Below are 25426 nucleotides of genomic sequence, written 5' to 3'. Positions count from 1 at the left end.
AACAAAGCCCAAGAAGTGCTCAAAGACAAGATCTCCGCCCTTCAGATTCTGTATGTAACACACTGGAAACACTCTCTATGTTCTTGTGTGGTCTACAAACTGCTCTGCAGCAAACTGGGGTCTTTAGCACAAACTGAGGCCTTTGGCACAGAGGAGAAAAAAAAAACCTTTAATCTCATTTTTAAGTCATGATTGCCTCATGCAAAGGTCAACCTTTTTGTCCCAGATGATGTGATTGTGTTTTGTCAAGGTGCCAAGTGGAGGCTTAAAAACTACAGGCAAGTTCTCCCTGAGTAAAAGCACAAACAAAGCATTCATATATTCTGGGGGGGGGGGAAATTCACTCAGAATGGATTGTGCCACTAATAGCACAAAGAATCGCACATCATTTGCTCCCTCTACCTGCTCCGTCTCAAAGTCTGAGACTGAGCAGAGAAGGTTAATGATATTCCAGGGCTAAGGCGTGGAGAGAAGCTTTCTGCACCTCCACTCTGTATGGGGGTGCGTCCACATGCTGATGGAGCTCAATTTTGTCCACCAGTAGATAATGAGCTGGGGGGGGGGCTAGCGGACACCTTTTTCAGTTTATAGTAAGGGCCAGACTCCAAAATTGTGATATGAGTTTCACCATTAAAATCAAACTTCTACCCAGGAAAAGGTCACAGAAAAAAAAGAGCAGCATCGTCTTTGTCCGTGTGTAACAGCTCCAGACCATCTTCACACATATGTATGACGTTTGTATCTGCCAAGTCGACGGGGGCAGCCAGCTATGAACTGATGTAACCTCTGATTACTCTGAAGTAATGGTCTGTTCAGGGAGCATGATTTATAAACAGAGGGCTGAGGCTGTTGTTACCGTGGTGATTAATTAGCCGGGAAGCGACAGGCTGGTGGTTCAGATAGATCAGTGTTTGTAGTTGATTAGATGGAAGACCCAGAAATGCCTGTTTCACTGAGATATTTACAGACTATATTCATATGGGATTTATTGCAGGTCATGCAGAGGTGGAAGTTTTGTGCTGCTCACTGAAAAGTCTGTGTGTTCTGCAGTGCAGTTACCACCAACTCTCAGTGACTCGTTAGCTCCTGCGTTTGTCAATTTGATGATTTCTGCAATGAGGCTTATTTGCATTGAGAGGGGACTTTTTTTTTCTCCCTGAAGTGACAAAAAAAAAGATACATTAGGATATGCATCATTGTCTTTTTGACTTATTTGAACAGGTTCAGCTGGTTCCTTCAAACCCTCAGTTTCTCCTTTCTACTAAAAATCAACTATTTTCAACCAGATCTCCTTGAGATATTCACAGCCTACTCTGGACGAGTAGACAATCAAATATTGAAGATAAAAACTATTTTTGGAATAAGATCAGATCAACTTTTTATTCACCAATAAGGTAAATGAACTTGTGATAGCAGCAGAGAGACAATTTAGAAAATGTAAAAGTCTATAATGAAATCTCTACAGGCGTTCCTTCTTGTGCCATCATGTTTTCATCAAACGCTGTTTAAACACTAAGGACTCTTTATTTATATATACTACTTTAAAGTCCGGTTTCTGTTGACTTTAGTCTCCTAGCTTCTTGTCTGCCTCGTCACTCTACTCTAAATGTAGCCTTTGTTATGAACAAAGCAGACGCTGTCTCCTCACGTCACAGCTTCTGATGGCAGAAGAAAGCAAAACGTTTGCTCCTCTTGTTTGTCCACGCGACGGCCTCCTGAATCAGTGCATCAAACAGCCAATAGAAGTGACTTAAAGGTGTTTGTCTTAGAGGAGCAATGCACACCCTCTTTTCATTGTCATGCGTCAGCCGAAGTGGAGTATAAATAGTCGGCTGCCGTGATGAATTATTTTCTTCTCGGCTTATCATATTGCTCGTGTCATACGTTATAAACAGCTGCAGCGTGCACAATGGTGCAGAACGGAACCACGAGAGAAAACGCCAAGAGAGATTTACCGGTGTGGCCTCAACCTGTACCTGAGCTGCATTCTTCTGGAAAATATTTCACAAAGAGAAACACAGAAAGATAAGAATAACTCCATGACATCAAAGATAAAAGAGAGAAACACCTGATTCCATATGCATGTGGCATCATGTGCTTTTATGCACGCTCCCGCACATTTCTATGATATGAGGTTCTTTGATTTAAAAACAATACAGACTCGTCAGGCAGTCAGTCGTTTTTCAGATTCCAACTTAATGAAAGATCGATATCGGAGGTTTTCAGGTTATGAGTGAGGAAATCTTCAGGTTTCATATCCTGGATTTCTGTTTGCCTTGGCAGCAACTAATCGCAGATGTGATGATGATGACGTGACTCATGATGTGTGTGTCCCCCCCCACCCCCCTGATGTGAGTCAACATGTCCGCGTCACGATAACTTTATCGAAGTGTGTTGGAAAGTTAGTTTTTCCGGCATCGTGAGCGCAGAGCCTGAACATCGCTGTCACCTGTTGAGCAGAAATAGCAGCACTGAATTGCAGTTTGTCTCTGTTACTGGTGATTAACCACAGAGGGATATTGGCTTTCCAGACAAAGAAGATTAAAAGTTTAATCACCTTTTAAATAGACACATAAAGCAGAAGGCTGAAACATATAATCACAAAGCTTCATCAGTAGCTAATAGAGTAGGGAGAATAGAGAATATATAAATACTAAGAATCTCTGACTAGAGCCAATGGATCTATTAGTCAAGATATAGACCCGTATGAAAATTATTTTACGGTGCATATGCAAAAAACAATGCTTTGGATGAATCTCATATCTAATTTTTGCGACTCTAGAGGGGCCAGCAGCACATCTTGCAGAGCTTTGCACCTAAACCACACAATGGTCTTCAATAGAATTGATTCACCACGTACAATAATTTTTTATATTGACATATTAGAACCAAATCTGTGCCTAATCGAAGTGGTTTCTGTTTACAATCCACGCTGTAGAACGTCTTCCTGAGGATTCAGGCTCACAGTTTGCTCCGTCTGTGTCGAGTCACAGCTCACCGGCTGGCTCCGACTTCCAGATATCCTGCAGTCCAACCTTTCCCATCGCAAATCAAGCTTCAGTGCAAGAAACACCTTCATTCAATCATTAGTAGTTTATTAGGATAAGCAAATAACATGCTTATATATAATATGACAGGTTTTATATCAACGAGGAAAAGCTCAAAATCAGAACAGTCCTTCTTGTATTCACCTCCATCTCCCCTCGACTCACAAGGACAAGCTACTGGACTGGAATTACATTTTAGTCCTGTCACCAAGCAACTGTTTGAAAACCTTTCCAACACTTCCTGAGTTCATCAGAATATGTGGATATTCATTGTCCAAATGTGGTTGAATGTAAAGAATTGTAGTCTTTAAAAATATCAGAATCGTCCTGAACACGCCCCCATGTTCACTTTGTGTGTAAAACAAGCCGTTGTTAGTTCTTGAAAATGACCTCTGTGTTATCGCTGCTATAGCTGCAGCTCTCAGTCCATTGTTCCATTGTTCCACAGAGATGATTGGACCAGTTGATGGACACCCATAGTGCATAATACATGAATAGCTTGTAATTCTGTTATTATGGAGTCTGCCCAGGCTAGATTATTATGTCCTATTCCAATCTCCACCATAAACCAACAGCAGTGGTTCCTGATGAAGAATTAAGAAAGCTGTGGACTCAAATCATTTGCATTCTAATGGGAACCTGTAACATCATAAAAATCATTAACCTTTCAATAAATCAACCTAAACCACACGCACTTATCCCAACAAAATCTAAATCTAAAATATTTAAGTCAACTCTTTGAGGTATCTACAAACACAAAGTTAGTTTGTTTCCCTCTAAAGGCCGATGTTCTGCTGAAGCTAAACCACTTTGTAGACCGCCTTAAAGGTCACATCTCCTCCTCCTCTTCAACCAGTTTAAATAAGTCTCAGAGCTCCTCAGAACATGTGTGTGAAGTGTCTTGTTCTAAATCCACTCTTATCCTGTATTTGATCATGTCTATAAACCCTCTATTTCAGCCCTGCTCAGAACAGGCTGTTCCACGCCCCCTCTCTGGAAGGGCTTGGGTGTCTCAGGCTTTCTCCCTCCATGTCCTACTGTTGACGGTGAGAAGGCAGACTCAGAGGGCAGAACAAACACCTAGCTGTGGGAGTGTCACCCACCTGGGGGAGGGGCTACTGCCCTTTGTGATGTCATAAAGGGAAAATCTCCAAACGGCCTGTTTGAGCACACACTTTCTGAAAAGTGGAGCAGGCAAAAGATGGAGATGATGGACTTTTCTCATAATTGGGGGGTTTGTAGACGGACTAGAGACACATGTTAGTGTTAGAGAAACATGGTGAAGTGTGTTTTGCATGATGTGCGACCTTTAAAACATACACATCACATGAACTGTATCAAATAGTGCTTACTCTGCATGCTGCTACTTATGCCATAAGGAGTAAATTCAGTCTACATATCAAATATCATGCAGAACTTCCTCAGATGATGAGCTTGCAGAGATTTAAGGAACTAACATTTACTGGAAAGACTCCCGTTAATAACAAGGAAAGACTTTCAGCTAAGCGAGTAATCATACTCAGGTCTCAGAATCTAATTAGTGGAAGTACAGTTTAGTCTCATTAAAGCTGCAGAGGGAGATGTCTATTATTGATGACATGCAGATGACGTTATGCGTGTGGGAAACAGAGGTTAAGTTAGGTACCACGTGAAGCAAACGCTGTGATGTATCGATAAAGTCGGAGAATGCAAGAAGAAGCTGCAGGGAATCTGTAAGGTGAGGTTACAACTACAGAATCCAGAGAGAAGAGTTTGTATGAGACGTGGCAGGAATGGCTGCAGGTGAAGATTGAAAGGAGATGAATGGAGTAAGAAAGGAGTGAGTTAAAAGGTACATTTTCGCCGCCGGGCAGTGGATGATGCCAAGTCATGAGGGAAATGAGCTGAACAAACCCTCGGGGGGGGAGGAGGAGGAGGAGAAGGGGAGTTATTGAGCTGCAGAGATGAACTGAGGACGACAGATAAAAACAGGGTGAGATAAAGAAAGACGAGGCCAAACAGAAACCGAAAACTCTGCAGAACAGAGTCTGGAGATATTCAGAGAGCAGCGAGCATCCTCCTCAGAGCTGACCTCCTTTAAGTCTGACTCGGCTGAGAGCAAAGCACCACCTGCTGGATTTAAACAGGACGCACATACTGCAGGAATCAAACATTTGCACGAGTCAAATGCATGCTTGTTGTTATACTTAGAAAGGAAATTCTGCATTTAGACAAGAGAATTCTATTTGTAACAGAGCGCACCAACAGAGTATTAAAAAACAGAAAAATAAGATATTGAAATAGAAAGCAGCCAAAAGAAGCCAGCAGTTGTTGACACGGGCTGTAACGGCTACAATTTATTAATCATTCAATAGTCCTTGTTTCTTTTCCACTGTCAGGCTCAGATTGTTAATCAAAATGTCTGATATCATTACAGAAAGTATCATCAAAGATAGAGACCTTTTTCTCAAAGAGTAAGATGTATTTTTATACCAGAAACAGCTGTTAACCCCCCCCCCCCCCTCTCCAAGGCCACCGGTCTCCTTGACAAAAACAGTAATTTCACTTTGCTGAACACAGAAATTGCTGCTCAGAATCAGAATCAGATTCTTTATAGTCCCACAAGGGGAAATGTGTTTTGCAGCAGGAGCACCCAGAAGACAACACATACAACATCACCGTCAAATCAGAACCCAACACGATATGAAACAATATAAAACATCACAGTGAAAATCAGTCAAGAGCTCGTACTGTACCAAAATGGACATTGTGTTTCTTCTGTAAATGTTCAATGATAAAATGGTGAGGCAGACTGTGGATTATCTTAGACTTGCAGACAACATTTCAGAACACATGTTTAACAGCGTTGCTTATATTCTGTTAGCAGGTACAGCCTACAAATCCCTTTACATTTGGAAACACTTCTAATAGGCTCAAAAGAAGACATTACCTTGTCTTGTAAATGTCAGACAAATACTGTACATTTCTTCACCCTCATCAAATCCTTTTCAGCTCGAAGCAGACGCTCGGCTCATATCTGAGCTCTGCTGCTGTGAGATGTCTTACGCGTCTGTGTTTCGGCTACGCGGGCCTAAAGGAAGAATTACCTTCAGATGGTAGACAGATTTAAATGGTGTATCCACAAAATCACCAAGATGAATGAAATCATGAAATACATGCTAACACTGCCTCAATCTGTGTTTTTTACCAGTCTCGAACAGCCTCAACTTCACAAAAAAAGCTCAACTTTTTGAGCAGTGTCGAGTCATCTGCACTACTTGTCATGATAAATAATAAAGAGCAAATAGAGTCCGTACAGTGAATTAAGTTTGGTCTACTTTGAATGTTGTTTTTGGCAGGTTTATATAGGACAAGTCGTCTTTTAGGTCAGCGTTTTTTCTTTTTCGTCATCTTCTTTACTTTGCTCAGTGAAACAGGCGTTTCTGGGTCTTCCATCTAATCAACTACAAACACTGATCTATCTTAACCACCAGCCTGTCGCTACCCAGCTAATTAATCACCACGGTAACAACAACAGCCTCATCCCTCTCTTTATAAATCATGCTCCCTGAACAGACACAAAGAAGCTCCTTTATTTGAGTTGCATGTAGGTTGAACTAATTTGTCCTGCCGTCGTAGGAAGCGTTCCTTTGATTCAGAGTACTGATGAAGGCTTTTAAACATGTGCAGTCACATCAGTGATATTACAGCCTGCACGCTCCTCCTGCTAATATGTTTCATCAGCCTGGTGGTTGCAGTGTATTAAACTGCATATGTAATAGAACTCAACAGGACCAGATGGCGGTGTAGATAACACAAGCACTAACCAAACATTTCCTGTTGAGCATCTGTCACCGTCAGCTCCGAGTTATATCAGAATTCCTGCACCTTGAAAAACAGACGCCGCCTTCACCACAAAAGAACTGCTTCTAGAAATCCACCAGGGTGCAGCTTTTCTAACAAACATTTGGTGCAGAAAAGTTCCTTCAATACCTCTTGTGAATCTAACCATGCAGTGGACGGATGCAGGAGAATCTGTTTGATGGCCCGTATATAAGCAGTTGAATTTGTTCAATCCCTGGAAATATTTTTTGTCATGTCATCCTAGAGAAACCAAAGATTCGATGAAGGTCATGAATGACAGCGGTCTCCTCTCACAGCTCATGTGTCACTGACCGTCTGGTTCGGTGTCTCGGAGGGTTTTTTCCTGCTCGGTGAACGGTCGCTGATGCCGCGGCGGTCGGGCGTGAAATAGTGGAAACACAAAAACATTTGGCCTGAGTGTGCTCCGGCCCAGAGGAGATTCAGCTGCGGGTCAACCCACCATTTACAAAGATATTCACTGTAAATAAACATGTTGGAACAAAATGTTCCACATAAAGCAGAATGACAAACCGAGTATTCGTCTCTGATCACGGATGCCTCCGTCAAGCCACAGTGGGATCAAGTAAACTCCACTGAAGAAGATATCAGAAGACTTGGCTCCATTTGAGGAGAACGAATGAGCTCTCTGGATCAGATAGATTTTCATTCTGTCAATTTGTGACGGGTACATTTGAAGAAAATGTCTATCAAGGGTAGTTAATTTTTACTCTTAAAGTTAAAACAGAACATTATTTTTATTATCTAGATTTCCTTCCTCTGGGGAAAAAACACCCCTCCATTTTCTTAAAGCTATACTCATAATGAGAAGCTTTAAAGTGGAACAATCATTTTTTTCTTATTATCAATCCCTGAAATTCAAAGTGGTTGCTTAAAGTGGAAAACCAGAGAATCATCACATTCCTTGTATGTTTCGCAGAGCTTTGTTGAAGGTTTTGGTGTCTTTCAGCTCATTGTTTTGGCTTTTGAGCTCAAAGTTTTGGGCTCTTTTTTTAGTGTTTGAGCTCACTCGTTTGGGTTTTGAGCATATTTTGGTTATTGACGTCATAGTTTTTGGTGTTTGTGCTTCTTGTTTTGGTTTTTGACCTCATTGAAATTAGTTTTGAGGCAAGTCTTTTGGGGTTTAGAGCTCACTCTTTTGAATTTGAGCTCATTTTTTTTGGTTTCGACCTCAATTGTTTTGCTGTTTGTGCTCATTCTTTTCGTTTTTTACTTCTTTGAATTGATTTTGACCTCATTTGTTTTGGTTTAGTGCTCAATCTTTTGATTTTCGAACTCATTTTTGGTGTTTGAGCTCATTCTTTTGGGTTTAGAGCACATCTTATTGGTAATAAAGTCAATGTTTTGAGTTTAGAGCTCATTGGTTTTTGAGTTCATTCTATTGATTTATGAAGTCAATGTTTTGACCTTTGAGCTCTTTGTTTGATTCTGAACTCAGTTTGTTTTCTGAGCTCATTGTTTTGGTTTTTAAACATACAACTTTTCTTTTTCACTGTTTTATTTCACACTTCCTTCTATGCAACAAAAACAAACTCACACAATCGTACTTCTCTTTGGAAATGAATGTTCATATTCCTCTGTGCTTGATGGATAAATTGGCAGAGCATAACGCCAAGATGTTGAGTCTTATTTTTAGCTTGAAGGAGTTCAGGTTTTTGCACGTTTGAGGCCAAAAAAACAGATCAATGTAGCTTTTAAAGGTTCATAATAATTTAGCAAATATGCAAGCTGCACTGGCCAATCTGTGTCCTATGAATGTGTTAATGGAGAACTGATTCTTAGCACAAAAACTTTATGAGGTGATAAAATGCAGATGTCATGTTTTCTGCTTCCCAAAAGTGGCCAAGAAACTGTCAACACTGCTTTAAGTCGTTAGATAATACAAATTATTTTACATTAAGCTAAGAACACATTATCTGAGTGAACATGTTTGCTCATTTTGTTATGAAATATTCAGTTCCAGAATAACACAGACACAACTAGAGCTGCAAAAAAAAAAAGAGTGTGATGCTTGTGCTGCAGAAAGTGTTTGACAAACAGAGAGAACACGATAAACCGGCTATCAGATGGGAACAGAAGGACCAGCACAGCAGCAGACAGTGTATCCGATACAAATCAGTATGTATCACTATTTCTGAGCCGGGCTCCTCTGGCCGCTCATGTACGTCTGCGGACAGCCCTGTGAGAGGCTGCAGTTTATTGGGCAGACAAGCTGCTCTGGTATACTCGGCCTTAAAGAAAGTGTGTTTTCATACTGTGGCATAAATGTCACAAGGACACCCCTCTGCTCCGTGGACTGTGGTAGTGTGGGAGGGGAAAGGCGGTTAAGCTCTCTGTCACATAAGTCATTGGTGCAGAAAAGCTTTTTTTGATCAAAATCAATCGTTGACCATGTTCAGAGGCAGAAAATGACACTTTGAATGAACTAGGTGGGGGTGACGATAGACTAGAGGTTATGACCTGGCCACATGTACAGAGGCTCTGGTCCTCATCGCACCGACTGGGGGTTCAAATGCAACCTTGGTCCTTTTCTAAAAGTGCTCTCTCATTCTTTCCTACCAACATTTCCTGTTTCTCTTCAGCTGTCTTTTCCAATAAAGACGAAAATGTATCTTTAAACTGAACTAGGTGACTGTTTCAAGTTCCTCTTTTCCAGAAATTCAGTTAAAATATAAGATTTAAAGCTCCTGTGTGAAGTTTTTATCGGCTCTTTAAACATTAATAAATAAAAGTGAGGCCTCTGTAAGACTTATAAAAAGCAAAGTCTGTTTTATAACCAGTGCAAAACTCCGTATTTTGAAAAAGGCTTAAACTTTCCAGGAAATACCCTCATCTAAGTGCTCAATACAAACTGTAGTTTCTTGTAATATTAAGTTTTGATGTTTACTTAAAGATGACAGAAAGTAGTCAGTAACTGATGTCTTCTATTGTCTGTTATTTAATGCATAATTTTTAACTTCCATGAGTGCCCAAGTTTTCAAAAAAACAGGCTGCTAAATGGAGACTTTAAAAGGCTTTTTCCTTTCAATGAGTCATTTCCCAGCCCAAACTGTCACTTATGATTGGTTGTTTTTCGCATGAAGTATTTTTCAGCCCGCTAATGCCCATTGTGCTCAGCGATCTTTAGCATGTGTTACATTAAGGAAAATGTCACCGGCTTTTTAAATGAATCAGATTTTACAGAAGCTGTGATTTCTCAGTGGGCCAGTTGGGAAATAACAAAAATCTATTATAAGGTTTTTAAGAGTTCTCATAACTCACAGAACACAAAAAAAAACAATCTCTGGAGGAAATGTGCAGCTCTGTTTTTGAATTTGACATAAAAATCCTTAATGGTTTTACTGATGAGAAGAGGAAGGGACTGGGGAGGGAAGGGACTAAGGACAATTACTTTTTTATTGATCGAAAGCCTATAAAAAAGGAAAGCCCATGAATCACACACCTTTTCATCTGTGTAGCATATGAATTGAATTCATTGATATTATAAATGAAACCATATTATACATGCACACTAGAAAGTGAAAGAATTAACAACTGCTTTTCTTTTTTGTACTGTTAATGTTATTTAACGTTACATATTTTACATTGATGAAACTGCACACATAACCTGTGTCCAGTAATTCATTATTTGGTTATTTTTTTCAATCGTCATACAGACTGGAAGGTTCAGAAGAGAAGTTCAGAAACAGGGAGAGTCGTCATGAGGATCTGCAGGTCATCGCAGAACTGAAGGACATGGTGTCCGAGAGAGAATCTCTAGTCAAGAAACTGGTGGTAAGTAGTAAGTCCTGTGGGGGCAATTTACTATATGTACACAGCTTAGTGAAAAAGTTCCTTGAAATACTTGATATTAACAGATGTAAACAGTTTATCATCCATACCATCCAGGAAATTATGGAATAAAGAGGCTAATGAGAATAAGAAAGTACCCGGGATACAGCCCTGAGGCATTCCATATTTGATTAACATGCTTGTAAATCGTCTGTTTTTTAGACCAGTTAAAACCACTCAAGGCCAAAGCTGTTGATAACCAAACAATTTAAAAAAGTTAATTTAACAAACCTTGTATCCAACTTTAAAGTCAACTCAAAAACTGGATTTATTTGTGATCATCTCAGCCTCCAAGTCAGCTGACTTCATTGCTCCTGACTCTCTGAAGAGAAGGCCGACCTTGTTGTTAACTGACACATCTGTATCATGTGTAACCAGTCTTCCAATGAAATCCACCTCATTAACACTGTTAGTTTCATCGGCTTTGTCTGGGACACTGTTGACAGTGACTCCAAGGTTTCTGCTGTTCTGCTGCACTAATCACATGAAGGTGACTTCATAAATCAGCTTACAATTTGTCACAGTGTAGTGCTGTTGCCATTTAGTTAGAGTCATTGGCTTGTATCTGTGATCCATAGACTGCAGTAGTTGTGAGGTAACGACTTGTAAATGAAGTGCCTAATGAAGGCTAATTTCCCAATATGTGATAAAGAATAGAAATCAGAAGTGCAGACCTGTTAAATACTTAACAATGTTTTGGGGGAGATTTCATGGAGGTATTAAAATGCAGCTTGGAGAGAGTGTGCAGAAGAAAGCCCATAAAATGTGTGATGTTGAGTGCTTTTATAGTCCCTTGAATCTCCTCCAGTGTTTCCTGCCGTCAGCTAACTCTGTTCTCTCCTTCAGGACGATAAGAAGTTCTACCAGCTGGAACTTGTCAACAGGGAGACCAACTTCAACAAAGTGTTCAACGCCAGTCCTAACGTAGGAGTTATCAACCCGCTCATTAAGGTAGGACTTAATATCCTGTAACACACCACACACAGGGGCACGCTGATAAACCTGTCGCTTTATTCAATACATAGCAAAGATGATATCCACTCCATCTCATCTCATATCCATCAGTGCTGATCAGGCAGAAGAACAATCAGTACTGACGTTTTTTGCAAAGGTACTACTGCATTTTAACAAGCTTGACCACATTATTTTATTTTTAAAAATTGCTCTAAACAAATGAGACTGTCTCTGCCTTTACCTGAGTGTTTCAATGTTGAACTAACGGCAAATCTGCTGCAATCTCTTGTTCAACAAAAAACACAATATAAAGAGGTTTTCTAAGAACGGACCGGATTGTGGCGTTCCAGTGAGAACACGACCATCTGTCAAAGTTTACAGCGGAAGTTAAAAGGGAGGAATAGAAAAAAAAAATCAATTTCAACAAGGTTTTTCATTTTATTACGAAGCCAAGGACAGAATCAAAAGGACAGGAAACAACACATTAACAGGAAGTGTGCTGTCTTTTCCATTTGTTAAATATCAGTCCTGTCAGTATAACATGAAGGTCAACAGTTCCACCAATCAGGGTCTCATTTGTTCACAGCAATTAGACCAAGGTGTCACAGTTCAAAGCCAAAATATAAGATTGTCATGACATTTAACTTTATTTGTTGATGTTTACAGACCTTCAACTTTTATTTCCTGAAAAGGACAACGCTTAAAGTCAAAACAAGAGAAACCTTTTAAAAGCAGCAACATTGATCCCAGCGTCATCCATTGTAACTATTTTAAATGAAAGATGTACTGTGTGCCATGCACTGAGCAATGTAGCTCTCAGATAATATAACATTTTATTTCCTTACTAAAGTCATACCATTGCTTTTTTGAGTCACTCAGAATAATTTGTTTCATTGCATTTATTTGCAAAAGTTAAATGCTTTAAAGGCCCTGAAAACATTTGCTAAAGTTCAAGTGAAATGACCAAAACTATCCTGACTTTGGCAGAAAATGTTGTAGTCATGTAAGATATAATACAATACGCTCTATTCTCCTCGCGGGGCTTTCACTGTATGATTTCAGGTCAATTTATCAGATTTTTGAGTTGTCGACAGATTTTGATAGCACGTCATCAGTTGTGCAGTGAACACTGAGGCACGGCAGCAAATCACGGCCTGATCAGCTGCTTCGACCGGTCGTATTTTGGTCGTAGGACTGCACACAATCGCACAGTGAGAGCAGAACCAGGATACCCCAACCTTGGGATTGTGCTGCACAAGGTAGAGCATAGACATTACGATCATGAAAGAAACGTTGGCAGGAAATATCTGCAGACCTCCAGCCGACAGGATAAATTTGTTATGATTTAGCTGCTGGTTAGCTCGTGTTTATCGGTGATGCTGAGTGTGAGATAGTGAGTGAGAGCATTCTTGCTGGTGTGTATCTTAGCAGGGCATATGAGACAACCAAAATACACATAGTTCTGTTGATATACTCCATCCGGATTTAACTGGTACAGTCTGAGTTCTCAATTTTATACAATCGTACAGTGTATGCCGGGCTTTATGGAAATTGGTATCGGGCTCCGGTGCTGCACGGACTCAGCTGCCTCCACAGTAGGATCAATAAATCAATCCAGTACAAATTGTAAAAAAAAATATGTAAGAATATGTTTTCAGGGCCCCAAAGCGTCTAGTGCTCCTGTGAAATGTGACATTCTTTGACGGTATGTCTGCGTTGAATGATCCTCATTGCATGTTTGATATATAACTGTTGACACTTTTGGTCCTTAACTTCCAGTTTGTTTTTTTTTTGTTCTTGCTGATTCACACATATTTGTATATGTGTATCGTGTTCATCATGTGCTAGTTCATGTGTGTTTGTGCGTATAAATATGCGTGTGATTCTTCTTCCTGATTGGATTGTTCTTCCTGACTTTTTCTCCAGCTTTCCTTTGCTTTCCAAGCCATTTGTTAGTGTGAGATGTTTTTCTGCTTTGACGCATCTCTCCTCATCTGAACTTCCATTCTGCTCAGAGCGACTGGTGCTTTAAAGGCCGAGTGATGCCGGTCTTCAGATTGATCCATTCACTTACTTTTAAATATGATCAAGTTAGCACGCTGCTCTCTTTCTGTCTCTTACTGGATGGACCTGTAGGGCTCTCCCTGTCCTCCATTTTTCCCTTTTTTCCCTCCATTTCTTCTTATCTTTTAATTATTATTTTGATTTAAACTTCCCTTTTACTCCTTTATGACCCCCGTCCGCCTCCTTTTTCTTTTTTTTGTCTGTGTAGCAAAAGAAAAAGAATGAGAAAACTGCAGCCAGCAGATTCAGCAGCTCTCCTAATGTCAGGGCTCTGGAGGCAGCAGGTAGGGGCATGGGCGTGGCAGGTTCAGGAAGTGGGCAGCTCCCACAGCCCCCACCTCCTCCTCCCCCAGTCCAGCCCAGCCGCCTAGAACCCATCCCCAACTCCCCCATCCACCACCTTGAACTCAACTCCAACAAACCTCTTCCCCCGCCGACCCCTCCCACCGAACCCAAGAAATTCATGAGGTGAGACCCTTTCTGCCCCGACGGGCCGCAGCTGGTCAGTCCACGCATCTATCATCCAATCACAGACCTTAGTTTAATCTTTCACTCAAAGGGATTCAAGTACTCTTCACTTATTTAGCTAATAGCCAAATCAAACGTTAAATTAAGAGCTGTGTTTTAGGCTGTGTGTTCTCCACAAACGCCTATCAATAACTAACGGCAAAACCTTTGTTGTTTCTGACTTTTAAGAAGGTACTTCTGAGACAATAACTGTGTTTAACGTTTTCATCCCCTTCATACAGAAACCATAAGGAGCATAGAATCAGGAGCTGCAGGGATTCAAATAAAACAATTTAAGCATTCTGATGTGTTGAAAAGTAGAGTTTGTTAACTGCTGCTCTGCCTGTCCGGCTCTCTGTTCCTTCAAAATACACATAGTTGAGTTTACGAAACAAAAAACTCCTTCTGAAAAGTCAAGTCCGTTTTTAACAACAGCTTAAGCTAACTGATAAAGCTAACATTAGCTAGGTGAGTTGATTGTCTACTAGCTACCTTCATTAATGTTTTGCTAACTTGATTTAAACGTTGAGACAGCAGAAACTACATTTGAGTTTGCTTGAGTGACACCTGTCGCTAGCAGAAATGATCAGCTTCAGCTAGCTAGCTGATTAAGCTAATATAAGCTTGATAATTTGTTTATTTAACAGCTAACTCTTTAATGGCTCCATCTAACTAGATTTTAAAATACAAGACAAAACAGCAACTCCAATTAAAGTGGCTTTAGTGACACCAGTCATGAGCAAAGATAATCAGCTTCCGCTAGCTAGCTGGATAAGCTAACATTAGCTAGTTGAGGAATTTATCTGTGAGCTAACTTCTTAATTGTTTCGATCTCATAGTTTTAAAAATGTAGACAACAGCAACTCTAATTTAGTTGGCTTGAATGCGACTGACGCTAGCGGACATAATGTGCTTCAGCTAGTTAGATGACTAAGCTAACATTAGCTAGCTGAGTTGTTTATCTGCTGAGCTAATCTCCTAACAGTTCCATCAAACTTTTTTAAAAACCAAAGATTCAAAGAGGCCTTCAGTATACACTCTGTGGTTACAAATATGATGTCATGCTGAAGTTAAAGCTTCATGTTTGAGGCAAAGTTAACACCATCAGGAAATTATTAACCTTATAGAAGCTGAAGAAATAAACAGTTCTTGTACATTGTAGAGGTATACATGCTAAAATAAAATGTTTAGTTTAGTATTTTACCTACAGGAGAAGTTTTTTTAACCGTGTGTTTGATTTCAAGAGAGCAGAGGCCGTCAGGACGAGGACTTAGCCTACAGGAAGGGCGACTAGCGTTAGCCTAACTTCTGATAAGCTAGCAGCCAGGTGTGGGAGTTGATGTGATAGTCGTAAACATATCTGATAATGACATTATGAATATATAATCATATAAAATAATGCTCCTTGCTCTTGAAGGTAACATTAAGTAACTGCTGCGGACATAAGCAGGTTAGCTTGTTATGCTAACGCTTACAGCTTTACGCTAAGCAGATAAAAACACTGTTCAATGCATTCTTTACAATTTTGCTCGTTTATTTTTGGTTTTGTAAAGAGCAGAAACAGAACCACCATCCAAACTCTTTATATAAGAAGTCTTTCTCTGCTTATCCAAAGCTTCAAAGAATGGCTTTGGAATGCAAAAGGAGCATGTGTGTGTGTGTGTGTGTGTGTGTGTTTGTTTTTATTTTGTATCCTTTCTGTTTGTCCGTCAGCGTGAACATGTTAACCGTGTGCATGTTGACGAGTTTCCCTTTTCTGTTCAGGCGGTTCTTTTGTGGCTCTCTGTTGTGCATTTTGTGTTTCTTCATCTTCATCCTCTCATCTAAATCTCAGCATGTTGCACACGCTGCACTTTATACGAGATCTCGCTCTGACTGGAAGCGATCGACTGTTTTCTGTACAAACTAAATAAATTATTTTGCCATGTGGATTTCTAATGAAGTTGATATTGTCTTTTGCTATCATGGACCGTCCCCCTCTGTGTGTGGTGGTGTCTTATTTTCTAAAAACAGATTTTCTTCTCAACTCTATGGTCCAATAAATGCTTCTCTTGTTTCTTTAAAAAAATGGCTGTGAATGGTCGTTGTGGTGCTACGATACATTATGTAACATGCTTCTACCATGGATACATGCAGTTTGTTTATTGCATGCACAGAAACATAATCTAAGGTCGCTCGTGTTTACATTTACAGCATGTGTGAGGGGGCGTGCGTGTCAGCATGTCGTGGTTATTCTCGATCTTTGCTGCATGTTTTTTCCGCTGCTGTTTCTGTAAAGAGTGAGATGTGGCGGCTGCTTTGCAAACGCTTGGAACACAAGTGTTAACATAGGACCCACCTTTTGCTGTTACAAAACACACACACACACACACACACACATACACACACACACACACACACACACACACACACACACACACACACATACACAGTATGTTAAAGGTGAGCGAGGTTTTCTGACAAAACTATGAACACAATAGGTCCAGGAGTTTAAGGGAAGGAGCATCAGCAGCACACACACACACACGCACACACGCACACACACACACACACACACTCACGACTGAGCCAGCCTTGACAGTATGAGGTCAGATATTATGGATCTTCTTTGAAATGTTTTCAGACTCCATTAAAGGGCTCGTCCTCCTCTCCCCGCACTCTCTTTGTTCTTGACAAACATTCGTTTTCAGACTGATGCCGCCGCACAAACACTAACCCTCTCCACGTTATCGACGGTGATGTGCAATTTGTAAATCTGACCCTTTAAGTCATCGCCTTGTGTAAATATTCAGAACAGATGACAAATTGTATTTGAATGCTATAAAGAGAGCCAAACAACAGTGAACACAGCGACCATTTTCCCTCCAAATGTCTCTCTAACTTGAACCTTTCTTGTCCTAACTTGAAATGTTGGGAGTGTAAATCACACACTTAGTAAAGCTTCATACCTGGCAACACCGCCAGCCAAAATGGACCACAGGTGCTGCAGTCACCTGTCCATCAAGGGGGCAGGGGGGGTTAAGAACCGTCCTCCGTCTCCGACCAGCCAGTATCGATTAATAATCGCTCAAACATCAGTGAAGAGCCAACACACGTCCCATTACCAAATACATTTTTTTTTAGCCTTTCTTTGCCTTTTATTGGATCGGACAGCTGAAGAGAAACGGGCAGGGTTGGGTGGAGAGGGCGGGGGATGACATGCAGCAAAGGGCCGAGGTCGGATTCCAACCCACGGCTGCTGTGTTGAGGACTTAAGCCTCTGTGCAACATAAACGCTAGTCCGTCCGGCGCCCCAGGAAGTTAACGTTAATACTCAAAATGAAAATATTCAATAAATATCAGAGCAACTTTTTGGCTTCAACATGTAAAACAAACCTGACTGAAACAAATCAGATGAGATCAGATAATTTAAAGATTTTAATACATGTTTGTAAAAGATGCTCCTGATGTTCCTGCGTCATCTCAGTTAATGTAACAGCCAAGTTTCCCTGTTAGACGAAGAAGAAGAAGATCTACTTTATTAACCCCACGAGGGGAAAATTCAGTTTTACTGTCGTTGAGACATGCGACACACACATGAACAAACAGGATCCTGTGGACATGTTTAAGGGAGAGATGTCAGAGTGAGGGGGCGGCCCACAGCGGGCACTCCTGAGCTGGTGGGTTGTGGGGGGGGGGGGGTTCAGTACCTTGGTCAAGGGCATCTCGGCAGTGAAGTGATCTGGCACCTCTCCAGCTACCAGACCAACTTCCAGATTTGATCCGCATCAGGACTTTAACGAGCGACCCTCCGGTTCCCAACTCAAGTCCCTACAGACTGAACTTCTGCCGCCCCATTAATATATTGTGAATTAAAACTCAGCAGCATTAAAAACAGCGAGACAGCTTCCAGAGTTCATCATCATCACACATGATCGTAGAGGAAGATGCAGAGTGACTTTGACTATTTCTAAATTTGGATAAACGGCTGTGACTGCACTTCAGAGTCAGTTTCACATGAGACTGTTGTTTTGTAAATAACAGTTTTTATCACAATGAATATTTAATGAACCTTAAACTGAAGACACAAACTGAAGTTGCGAATAAGAATAAACACAAACGGATCGCATTGATTTAAAAAAATAAAAGGCCTTTTGGGAAGTAATTGTCTTTTCGAAGAAAAACACAAAGAAATGTAAATCTCACCCTGGGGTTATGGGGCTGTTTATTTCGGAAGCAGCCAATTAAAGAAGCCCGAGCAGGTGTTTTTGTTCGGATAGATTCAAACACTCCATCTAATTGGTTCATTGTTTTGGTAACAGTGTGTTTCCCCCGCTTCAGACACCAACAATGATTTTGTGTCTTCATCGGAAAACAGACTCTGAACATGATTCATGAGGGATGGTAGAGCGTATTTATTTTGTTTTCCACGCACACTTTCTTTGTCATGAAACAGTCCCATCACGCCCTCAATTTGTCAAATTAAAAGTTGTACTGTGAGAAACTGCTAACGAGCTAAACCGCTGAATCACCCCTCAGTGGACACCTAGATGTTGTGTCCAACAGGGGGGAGAGAGATCGTAACCATGGAAACAAACGTTTGTCTAAATAGAAACTTAAAGCATCATCATTCATGTGTTTTAACCTCTTAAAAAAAGTCAGCAAACGTACGATCATCACTTATTTAGGTGCTGATTCGTAAACTCATAATGCACAAAGACTCACATCACTATGGCAACCAGAAGATATAATGCTATAATATTTGCTATATGCATTAAAGAACACAATGCTTCGAGCCCGACCGGGGTCTTCATCAGGTGCTGTGACTAACTATGACTCTAGCCAAATGCCTCGTCATCTAATGAGTGACGCGCATAAATGGACGAGATTCCCAATGTCCCTACCTACTAACTCAGCTATCACAGCACCTGATTTAATGCGTATAGCAAATAAATAAGTGCATGTTTGAGGGCCATAGTGTGCATTATATCTAGTGATTTATTTAAGTTTTAACCCGTATCATAAAGTCTCTTTTAGCAGACTGACTTTAATATTCCTGAGCTCTACTCCTTACATTAAAGAAGACAGTGAGGCGCAGTTGAAGACCCAGAAAAAAAACAGTCGTCAAGTGGACCAAATTTGAAGTGTGTTTTGTTAAAATAATTGACTAAATTCAGCGTAACTAAAAGAAAAGTCTGCGTTCAAACTAAAACAAGCTGGATTGTTGTCAGACTCGTATCTTCAAACCGTTAAAAATGACTATTAATAAATAAATCTGTTTATATATTCTCTTACTTACAAATCGCATGAAAAGACCATAGACCAGTTTGTTAAAATACCTTTTGATCTTTTTTGAATCCCGCTCTCTCTCTGTGGAGATATATATTTTATAAAGCAAAAATATGCAACATTTCCCCTTAAAACAGTCGTTTGAAAGTCGATCTAGAAGTACAACAACTTTCAGCAGACAGGATATATCTCCCATGTCCACAGAGCACTACATAGGTTTGTCTCAGGAGAAGTACATTCAGCTTTACGACATTAGCCAGAGACAGAAGAGGACGGACAAACCTGAGAAGTTCAAAAGAGAGAGTGACCGAGTGAGATGCAGAGTGTACAGAGAAGTCTCATGTTGAGCAGCTGTACCGGCTGCAGTCATCTAACCCTGGTTCTGTCTCAGGATCGCATAAAAATAAATAAATAATTCCATCTTACACCAAAAGTTTTCTCTACAACTTCGGCTTCTCACGGCTCCGCCCCTCTGCTTGTCAACACATGCATGTTATCTGCAATGGGGAGTAGTGAGGGATGCTTTTGCTTGCGTCTTCTTACAACAGTGCAGTTGCACTCAGTGACCTTTGGGGGGCGCCAAAGTGCACCAAACCAAATTCCTACAGTACATATTGTTGCTTTAAGAACTAACAAATATAAAGTTTCATTAAGGCTCAGTGTGAAAGAGCTGGACATTTAAGCCTTTGGCAAAAGTTAGTCGAACAAGAACAGAGCGTTTTTGTTGGGGACTACTTTCAGCAGCGGAGTAATACATTTGATAAAATGTGAAAAAGACAGAACTTGTCAACCTTGCTAAAGACAAGGAATAAAAATCATGATCAAATCAATTAAGAATGACACAATTAAGACGGTGCAATAGTGCAGGACAAAAATAAATAAATAAATAAATCTGAGGATGAAGTGAAAACAAAAAGTGTGTTCAGCTTTCCTCCCTGCGCAGTAATCCTGTAGAACATCTTTAAAAACAGTTCGTAATGACACCTGATAGAAGAGTAAATCTACTGCTCTACTGCTCAGCTTTGCTCTCAGGATCCTGACGATGCCTCTGCTGCCCCCCTGTGGACAGAAACATGAACTACACCTTCATACAGATGTTTAGATCTCAGATGTGTGAGGGTTACATTTCTGCTCATGCAAAGAGAGCCAGGCTTAAAGAAATGTATTGAACATTGATTTTATACATTACAGTAACACTGCATTTGAGTTCTGTGTTTGATTCACTTTCATTTAGAGAAAAAACACTTTAAGCACAAAACACGATGAGGACACGCAGAGGGATGTAGCAAGAGAGGACAAGACAGCTCTTAAGTTTCAATCATGTGTAAAAGTATCTTGAATCAACCTCCAGCTTCTTTCCTGACTTGTCTTTTTCTGTCTTTGATTTTATTGTTCTCGTGGTTATTCCCCCCTCCCCCTCCCCCTCCCGGCGTCCTCCTGCAGCCCTCCTGAAACTAAGGACTCCGCCATCGACTCCCCGGACGCCCAGCGCCAGGAGTGGTTCGCTCAATACTTTTCCTTTTGATTGACCACAAACCTGCAAAAAAAAACACAAAAAGGATTCAGCATGTCAACCAAACTTAAGAGAAAAAATAATAATAAAAAAAAAAAAAACACTTACAAAAAAAAAAGAGAAAAATGTTAAAAAAACTCTTTGTTCTTTCTTGTCGTTGAGAGGGGTTTGGGGATCAATTCACTTTGGGTCAGTCAGCCGGAAAAGGTCAAAGGTCATGGATTGAGCGTTAGTTGTCATTGATGTGTCGATGAGACGCACAGAAACTCGATGTCATTCACTTTGTTTAAAAAAAAGAAAAAAGAAGTAGCTCCACTTGGTGTTGTTGACTGAGGTGAAAGTGAATTGACCCCGATCCTGACGTCATCACTCTGATCTGATTTGATTGTTTGATTATCGATTGTTTCACTGTGATCTCTGCGTACAGTGACAATGATCATCGGTCTGTTTCGATGTTTCTTTTTTTTTTTTCTTTTCTTTTCTTCCTGACTTATTTTGCAGTTTCTTGGAACTAGAAATAAAACTGAGTGGTGCATTCTCATGCTGCTAATTGCCATTGTTGGACTCCAGTAAGAATCTATATATAAAGAAATATACGGTAGGTTATTGTGCTCTCTCTCTCTCTCTCTCTCTCTATCTCTATCTCTATCTCTCTCTCTCTCTCTCTCTCTCTTTCTCTCTCTCTCTCTCTCTCTCTTTCTCTCTCTCTCTCTCTATCTCTCTCTTTCTCTCTCTCTCTCTCTCTCTCTCTCTCTCTCTCTCTCTCTCTCTCTCTCTCTCTCTCTCTCGCTCTCTCTCTCTCTCTCTCTCTCTCTCTCTCTCTCTCTCTCTCTCTCTCTCTCTCTCTCTCTCTCTCTCTCTCTCGCTCTCTCTCTCTGTTCGTGGGCCACACTGCATACAGCATCTTAGGCTATAGGAGCGCTGATCCAGGACCAGTCTGCCTCCTGGTTTCTGGTGATGTTTTACACACAGACCTGATCCCGGGTCAGTCTCACCTCTCCGCTGTGCTCCGTGACTACAGGCTCAGATTTTAGGACGGCACCATCATGGCGAGTTTGTTACAGCTGCGTAGAAGTCTCAGCAGATTTTGGTAGAATATTCAAACCTGTTTGTATGGTCGTCTGTCTCAACACAGATATAATGATGTCTCACCAATTTTAAAAACAAAAATAGCATATTTTATATTTATATTATAATGTGTATGCTTAATAAATAATTATTGTGACATTTACGTCGGCCTGTTTGTCCTTTATTTGACTGATTTATTTCTGATTTACATTTTATTTCATTGAAAAATGATTAAAGTATTTTGATTTTATGGTTCAACAGATGTTAGTTTCTACTAAAAATGTAAAAGAGAAGAAGTACAAATCGCATCAGATTCATGAACAGGACCCGTTTGAATTATTTACTCCATTTTATACAACACAGAAACACTGCACTCTCATATTTATATTCTTTATAATCACAAATGCACAAATCTCAGGGATACACCTTCAGGTGCGTCTGACACTACTGCTTTAAAAATGACTGAAACATATTCATAAATAAACATTTATTAAGTTTGACAATCAAATAAGTGATGTGTTGAAAAGTTGATTTGATGAGTGACATTATGTGTAAGCTTTTGTTTTGTATCTTGAGTAAATTCTTGGGTTATTCAATTTAGTGCAACATTACTAAATAATATTTTTCAGATTCAGAGAAACCACAGGGGTCAAATATCTGAAGAAACATAAAAACAGTGCCCTCATTAATGAAGTACAAGTTAAAGTTTTACATGAGAGAAATACTACAAATACCACAAATGATGACTAATTATTATTTTTTATTTTGTGTTATTTATTGTTTCATGAATAAGCATTTTTACTATATTTGTACATATGTTTTTGTTAACTGTGCTGCTGCCTGGCTTGGCTATGACATTCTTGAAAAAGAGATTTTTTTTAATTTTTATCTCAAAACGTTTTTCTTCCTGGTTAAATAAAGGTTCAAATAAAATACAATAAAATAATAATTATGTATTAGAGAATATGGTCACATTACTACTGTGTATTTTGTGAGATAAGATAATAGGTTAAAGAAGCATATATGACTTGAGAAAGGTGAAAACCACTAATTATATTATATAAAATATAACCTTTATTTGTTTAAATTAAATATTTGCTCGTTTTTTTGCTCGTTTTTTTAAAGTACAGATTGTTCTTTTGCAGGTGCAACAAGTAGGTTGTCTTTATTTGTTACGATGCAGTTCTTAAAGTTACCACCAGAGGTCGGTAACGTTCATAATAATGAACATTACCACCTCCTCCTGACCCGGAAAATAAACAAACAATCTGTTCCTGTACGGGCTTGAAGATGGCTGCTACCGGAGCCGCGTCTCCCGGCCGCTTGGTCCAGTATGTGGTAGTCCGGTCTGACCTGGTCCACAAGCTGTCCTGGCCCCTGGGAGCTGTTATAACTCAGGCCTGTCACGCCGCTACTGCAGCCATTCACCTGCACTACGAGGACCCGGACACACAGCGGTACCTGGCGGAGCTGGACTCCATGCATAAAGTGGTGCTCGGGGTAAGCGTGGCACGTCACGCCAAACCCCGGCCAAAATATTTACCATTTTAGCGCTGCCTTGTTTTTATACAATGTAGAGATATTTTAATGTTCATTAAAACTCACACAATGTCTTAATTGATACAGTTTTACAATTCGGCATCATAAAATGTAAAGATGTTATTTGTTTTAACCTGTTTTCTCTCACTTTCCTTCTTAAGCTAATTTAGCATATTTGAGTAAAACGTGCGGAAGATTAGTCTCCAAGCGACATAAAAGTCCTTGATTTTACCAAAACAAATAATATTTAATGTGTAGGCTGTATGCCGAATAATAGAGAAACCTCTCAAGAATATAATCATCCTTTAAATTGTGTTTTAGCTGACATATTTGTTCTGCTAATCAATGAAATTACAAAAGGACGATGTTTCAAATGGGGTACGGTGGCCTTTCTATGTAATACTGTACATTAAAATTATAGAAACTTATTATATATGGAGTATATAATCACTTTTAAAATTAGTATTTTAGTGATATATTGAAATTTCCTCTTAAAAGGATTTTAAAAAACACATCTGTAATTCAGTATAATGCAAATAGAAAAGTCACAAATGGGAAAATAACTACTTTCCATGTGAGAGAAAGTCATCATTCTCTCACTTAAATCGCTGTAAATGTAAACATATCTGGATCAGTCTATGGTCGAGCCTTTAATAGCGTTGATATCTCTTCAGAGTGTGTGTGTTGTGTGTTTCTCCTCCAGGCTCCGGATGAGGCCGCTCTCTCCAGTCTGTCAGAGAATCTGTCTCAGGCCGGAGTCGCCCACAAGCTTTGGATCGAACAGCCTGAAAACATCCCGACCTGCCTCGCCCTGAAGCCGTGTCCCAAAGAGACTGTCCAGCCGCTGCTGCGCAAGTTCAAACTATTCAAATGAGAGACCTTTTTTTTCCATCTATGAACTGAAGCGTACAGAGAGTAAAAGTGAGAGAGGCCTTTCAGTATCTATTTAAGTTAGAAGAACATCTGGAAGTTTGGCTCTTCTTCTCAGTGCATCCATACACCTGCATCTCTGAGATTAAAGTCAGACGACATAAAGATGCCACCTCGTGCTTTTAACCTCATTTGCTCTGAGCAGGCAGTAAATCACCCTTATTTTATACATTTTAAATAAAATAAATGTTATCTGTCTTATCCCCTGCCTCAAGTTCCCACCATGGCAGCCCCCCCTGGAAACCCTCTCACATCATCTGACGTTACAAGGGATTGTACCACCTAGTCCTAAAATTGAACTAAACTTAAGGATGGAAACAAACCTGCTCTGTTGTGTTTTTCTGTCCTGACTCGTGATTAAAGTTTGTTCATGCTTGAATTATGTGAAGCCACAGCCGGGACTCCTCTGGGGTTTTGTCAAGTGTTTTGTCCAATTAGACCCACGACACCTGTGGATTTAAGTGTGTATAAAGCACAAGCATTTAACTTATAATAAGGATCTTACCACAGCACTCTTAAGGTGGGCTCGCCAAACCTTGGGGTCTTAGGAATTCAAACGGGGTCGTCTGAAATGTGTATTTGTTGACTAGAGCCCGACTGATTAATCAGCCAGCTGTTCTAATCTAATTTTATGGCAGATATGTGCTGATATTACTCGATATATTCACCAGTTCAACAGCATTTCATTTGAGTTTGTATTAAACTAGCAGTTCTTTTTGTCACCAGCAGAGGGCGCTATATGGATACCAACGAGCATCCTCACTCTCCAGAGTGATACACGAACGTGCACAGTTACTCTCCAGTTGAGCGACCATGTTATAAATCTGTGTTGTGTTTGATAACT

The 25426-nt window shown here is 40.1% G+C and overlaps 2 protein-coding genes across 3 annotated transcripts in view; both read left to right on the top strand.

Annotated features, from left to right (window-relative positions):
* fam184ab (family with sequence similarity 184 member Ab) overlaps positions 1–22276 on the top strand; it is a 167432-nt gene extending 145156 nt beyond the window's left edge. Inside the window, exons 18-22 of one of the 2 annotated variants that reach the window (XM_061051617.1) lie at positions 1–50; positions 10565–10682; positions 11586–11690; positions 13966–14225; positions 20976–22276. The exon at positions 1–50 is cut by the window's left edge and continues 97 nt beyond it. In XM_061051617.1, coding sequence (XP_060907600.1) covers positions 1–50; positions 10565–10682; positions 11586–11690; positions 13966–14225; positions 20976–21057 — 615 coding nt within the window. In that variant the 3' untranslated portion in view covers positions 21058–22276. The remainder of the gene's footprint in view (positions 51–10564; positions 10683–11585; positions 11691–13965; positions 14226–20975) is intronic. The other variant, XM_061051618.1, reaches the window with a different exon arrangement.
* Positions 22277–23369: 1093 nt separating this feature from the next.
* On the top strand, positions 23370–24976 carry ptrhd1 (peptidyl-tRNA hydrolase domain containing 1). The gene is made up of 2 exons (XM_061051616.1): positions 23370–23613; positions 24356–24976. Exons 1-2 carry the CDS (start codon positions 23404–23406, stop codon positions 24524–24526), a joined length of 381 nt encoding a protein of 126 aa, XP_060907599.1. The 5' UTR covers positions 23370–23403; the 3' UTR covers positions 24527–24976.
* Positions 24977–25426: the final 450 nt, after the last annotated feature.

This window comes from Labrus mixtus, chromosome 12, assembly GCF_963584025.1.
Source record: "Labrus mixtus chromosome 12, fLabMix1.1, whole genome shotgun sequence".
Classification (NCBI taxonomy): Eukaryota; Metazoa; Chordata; class Actinopteri; order Labriformes; family Labridae; genus Labrus; species Labrus mixtus.
Note: the sequence above shows the minus strand (reverse complement) of the source record. Positions and strands in the feature narration are given on the sequence as shown.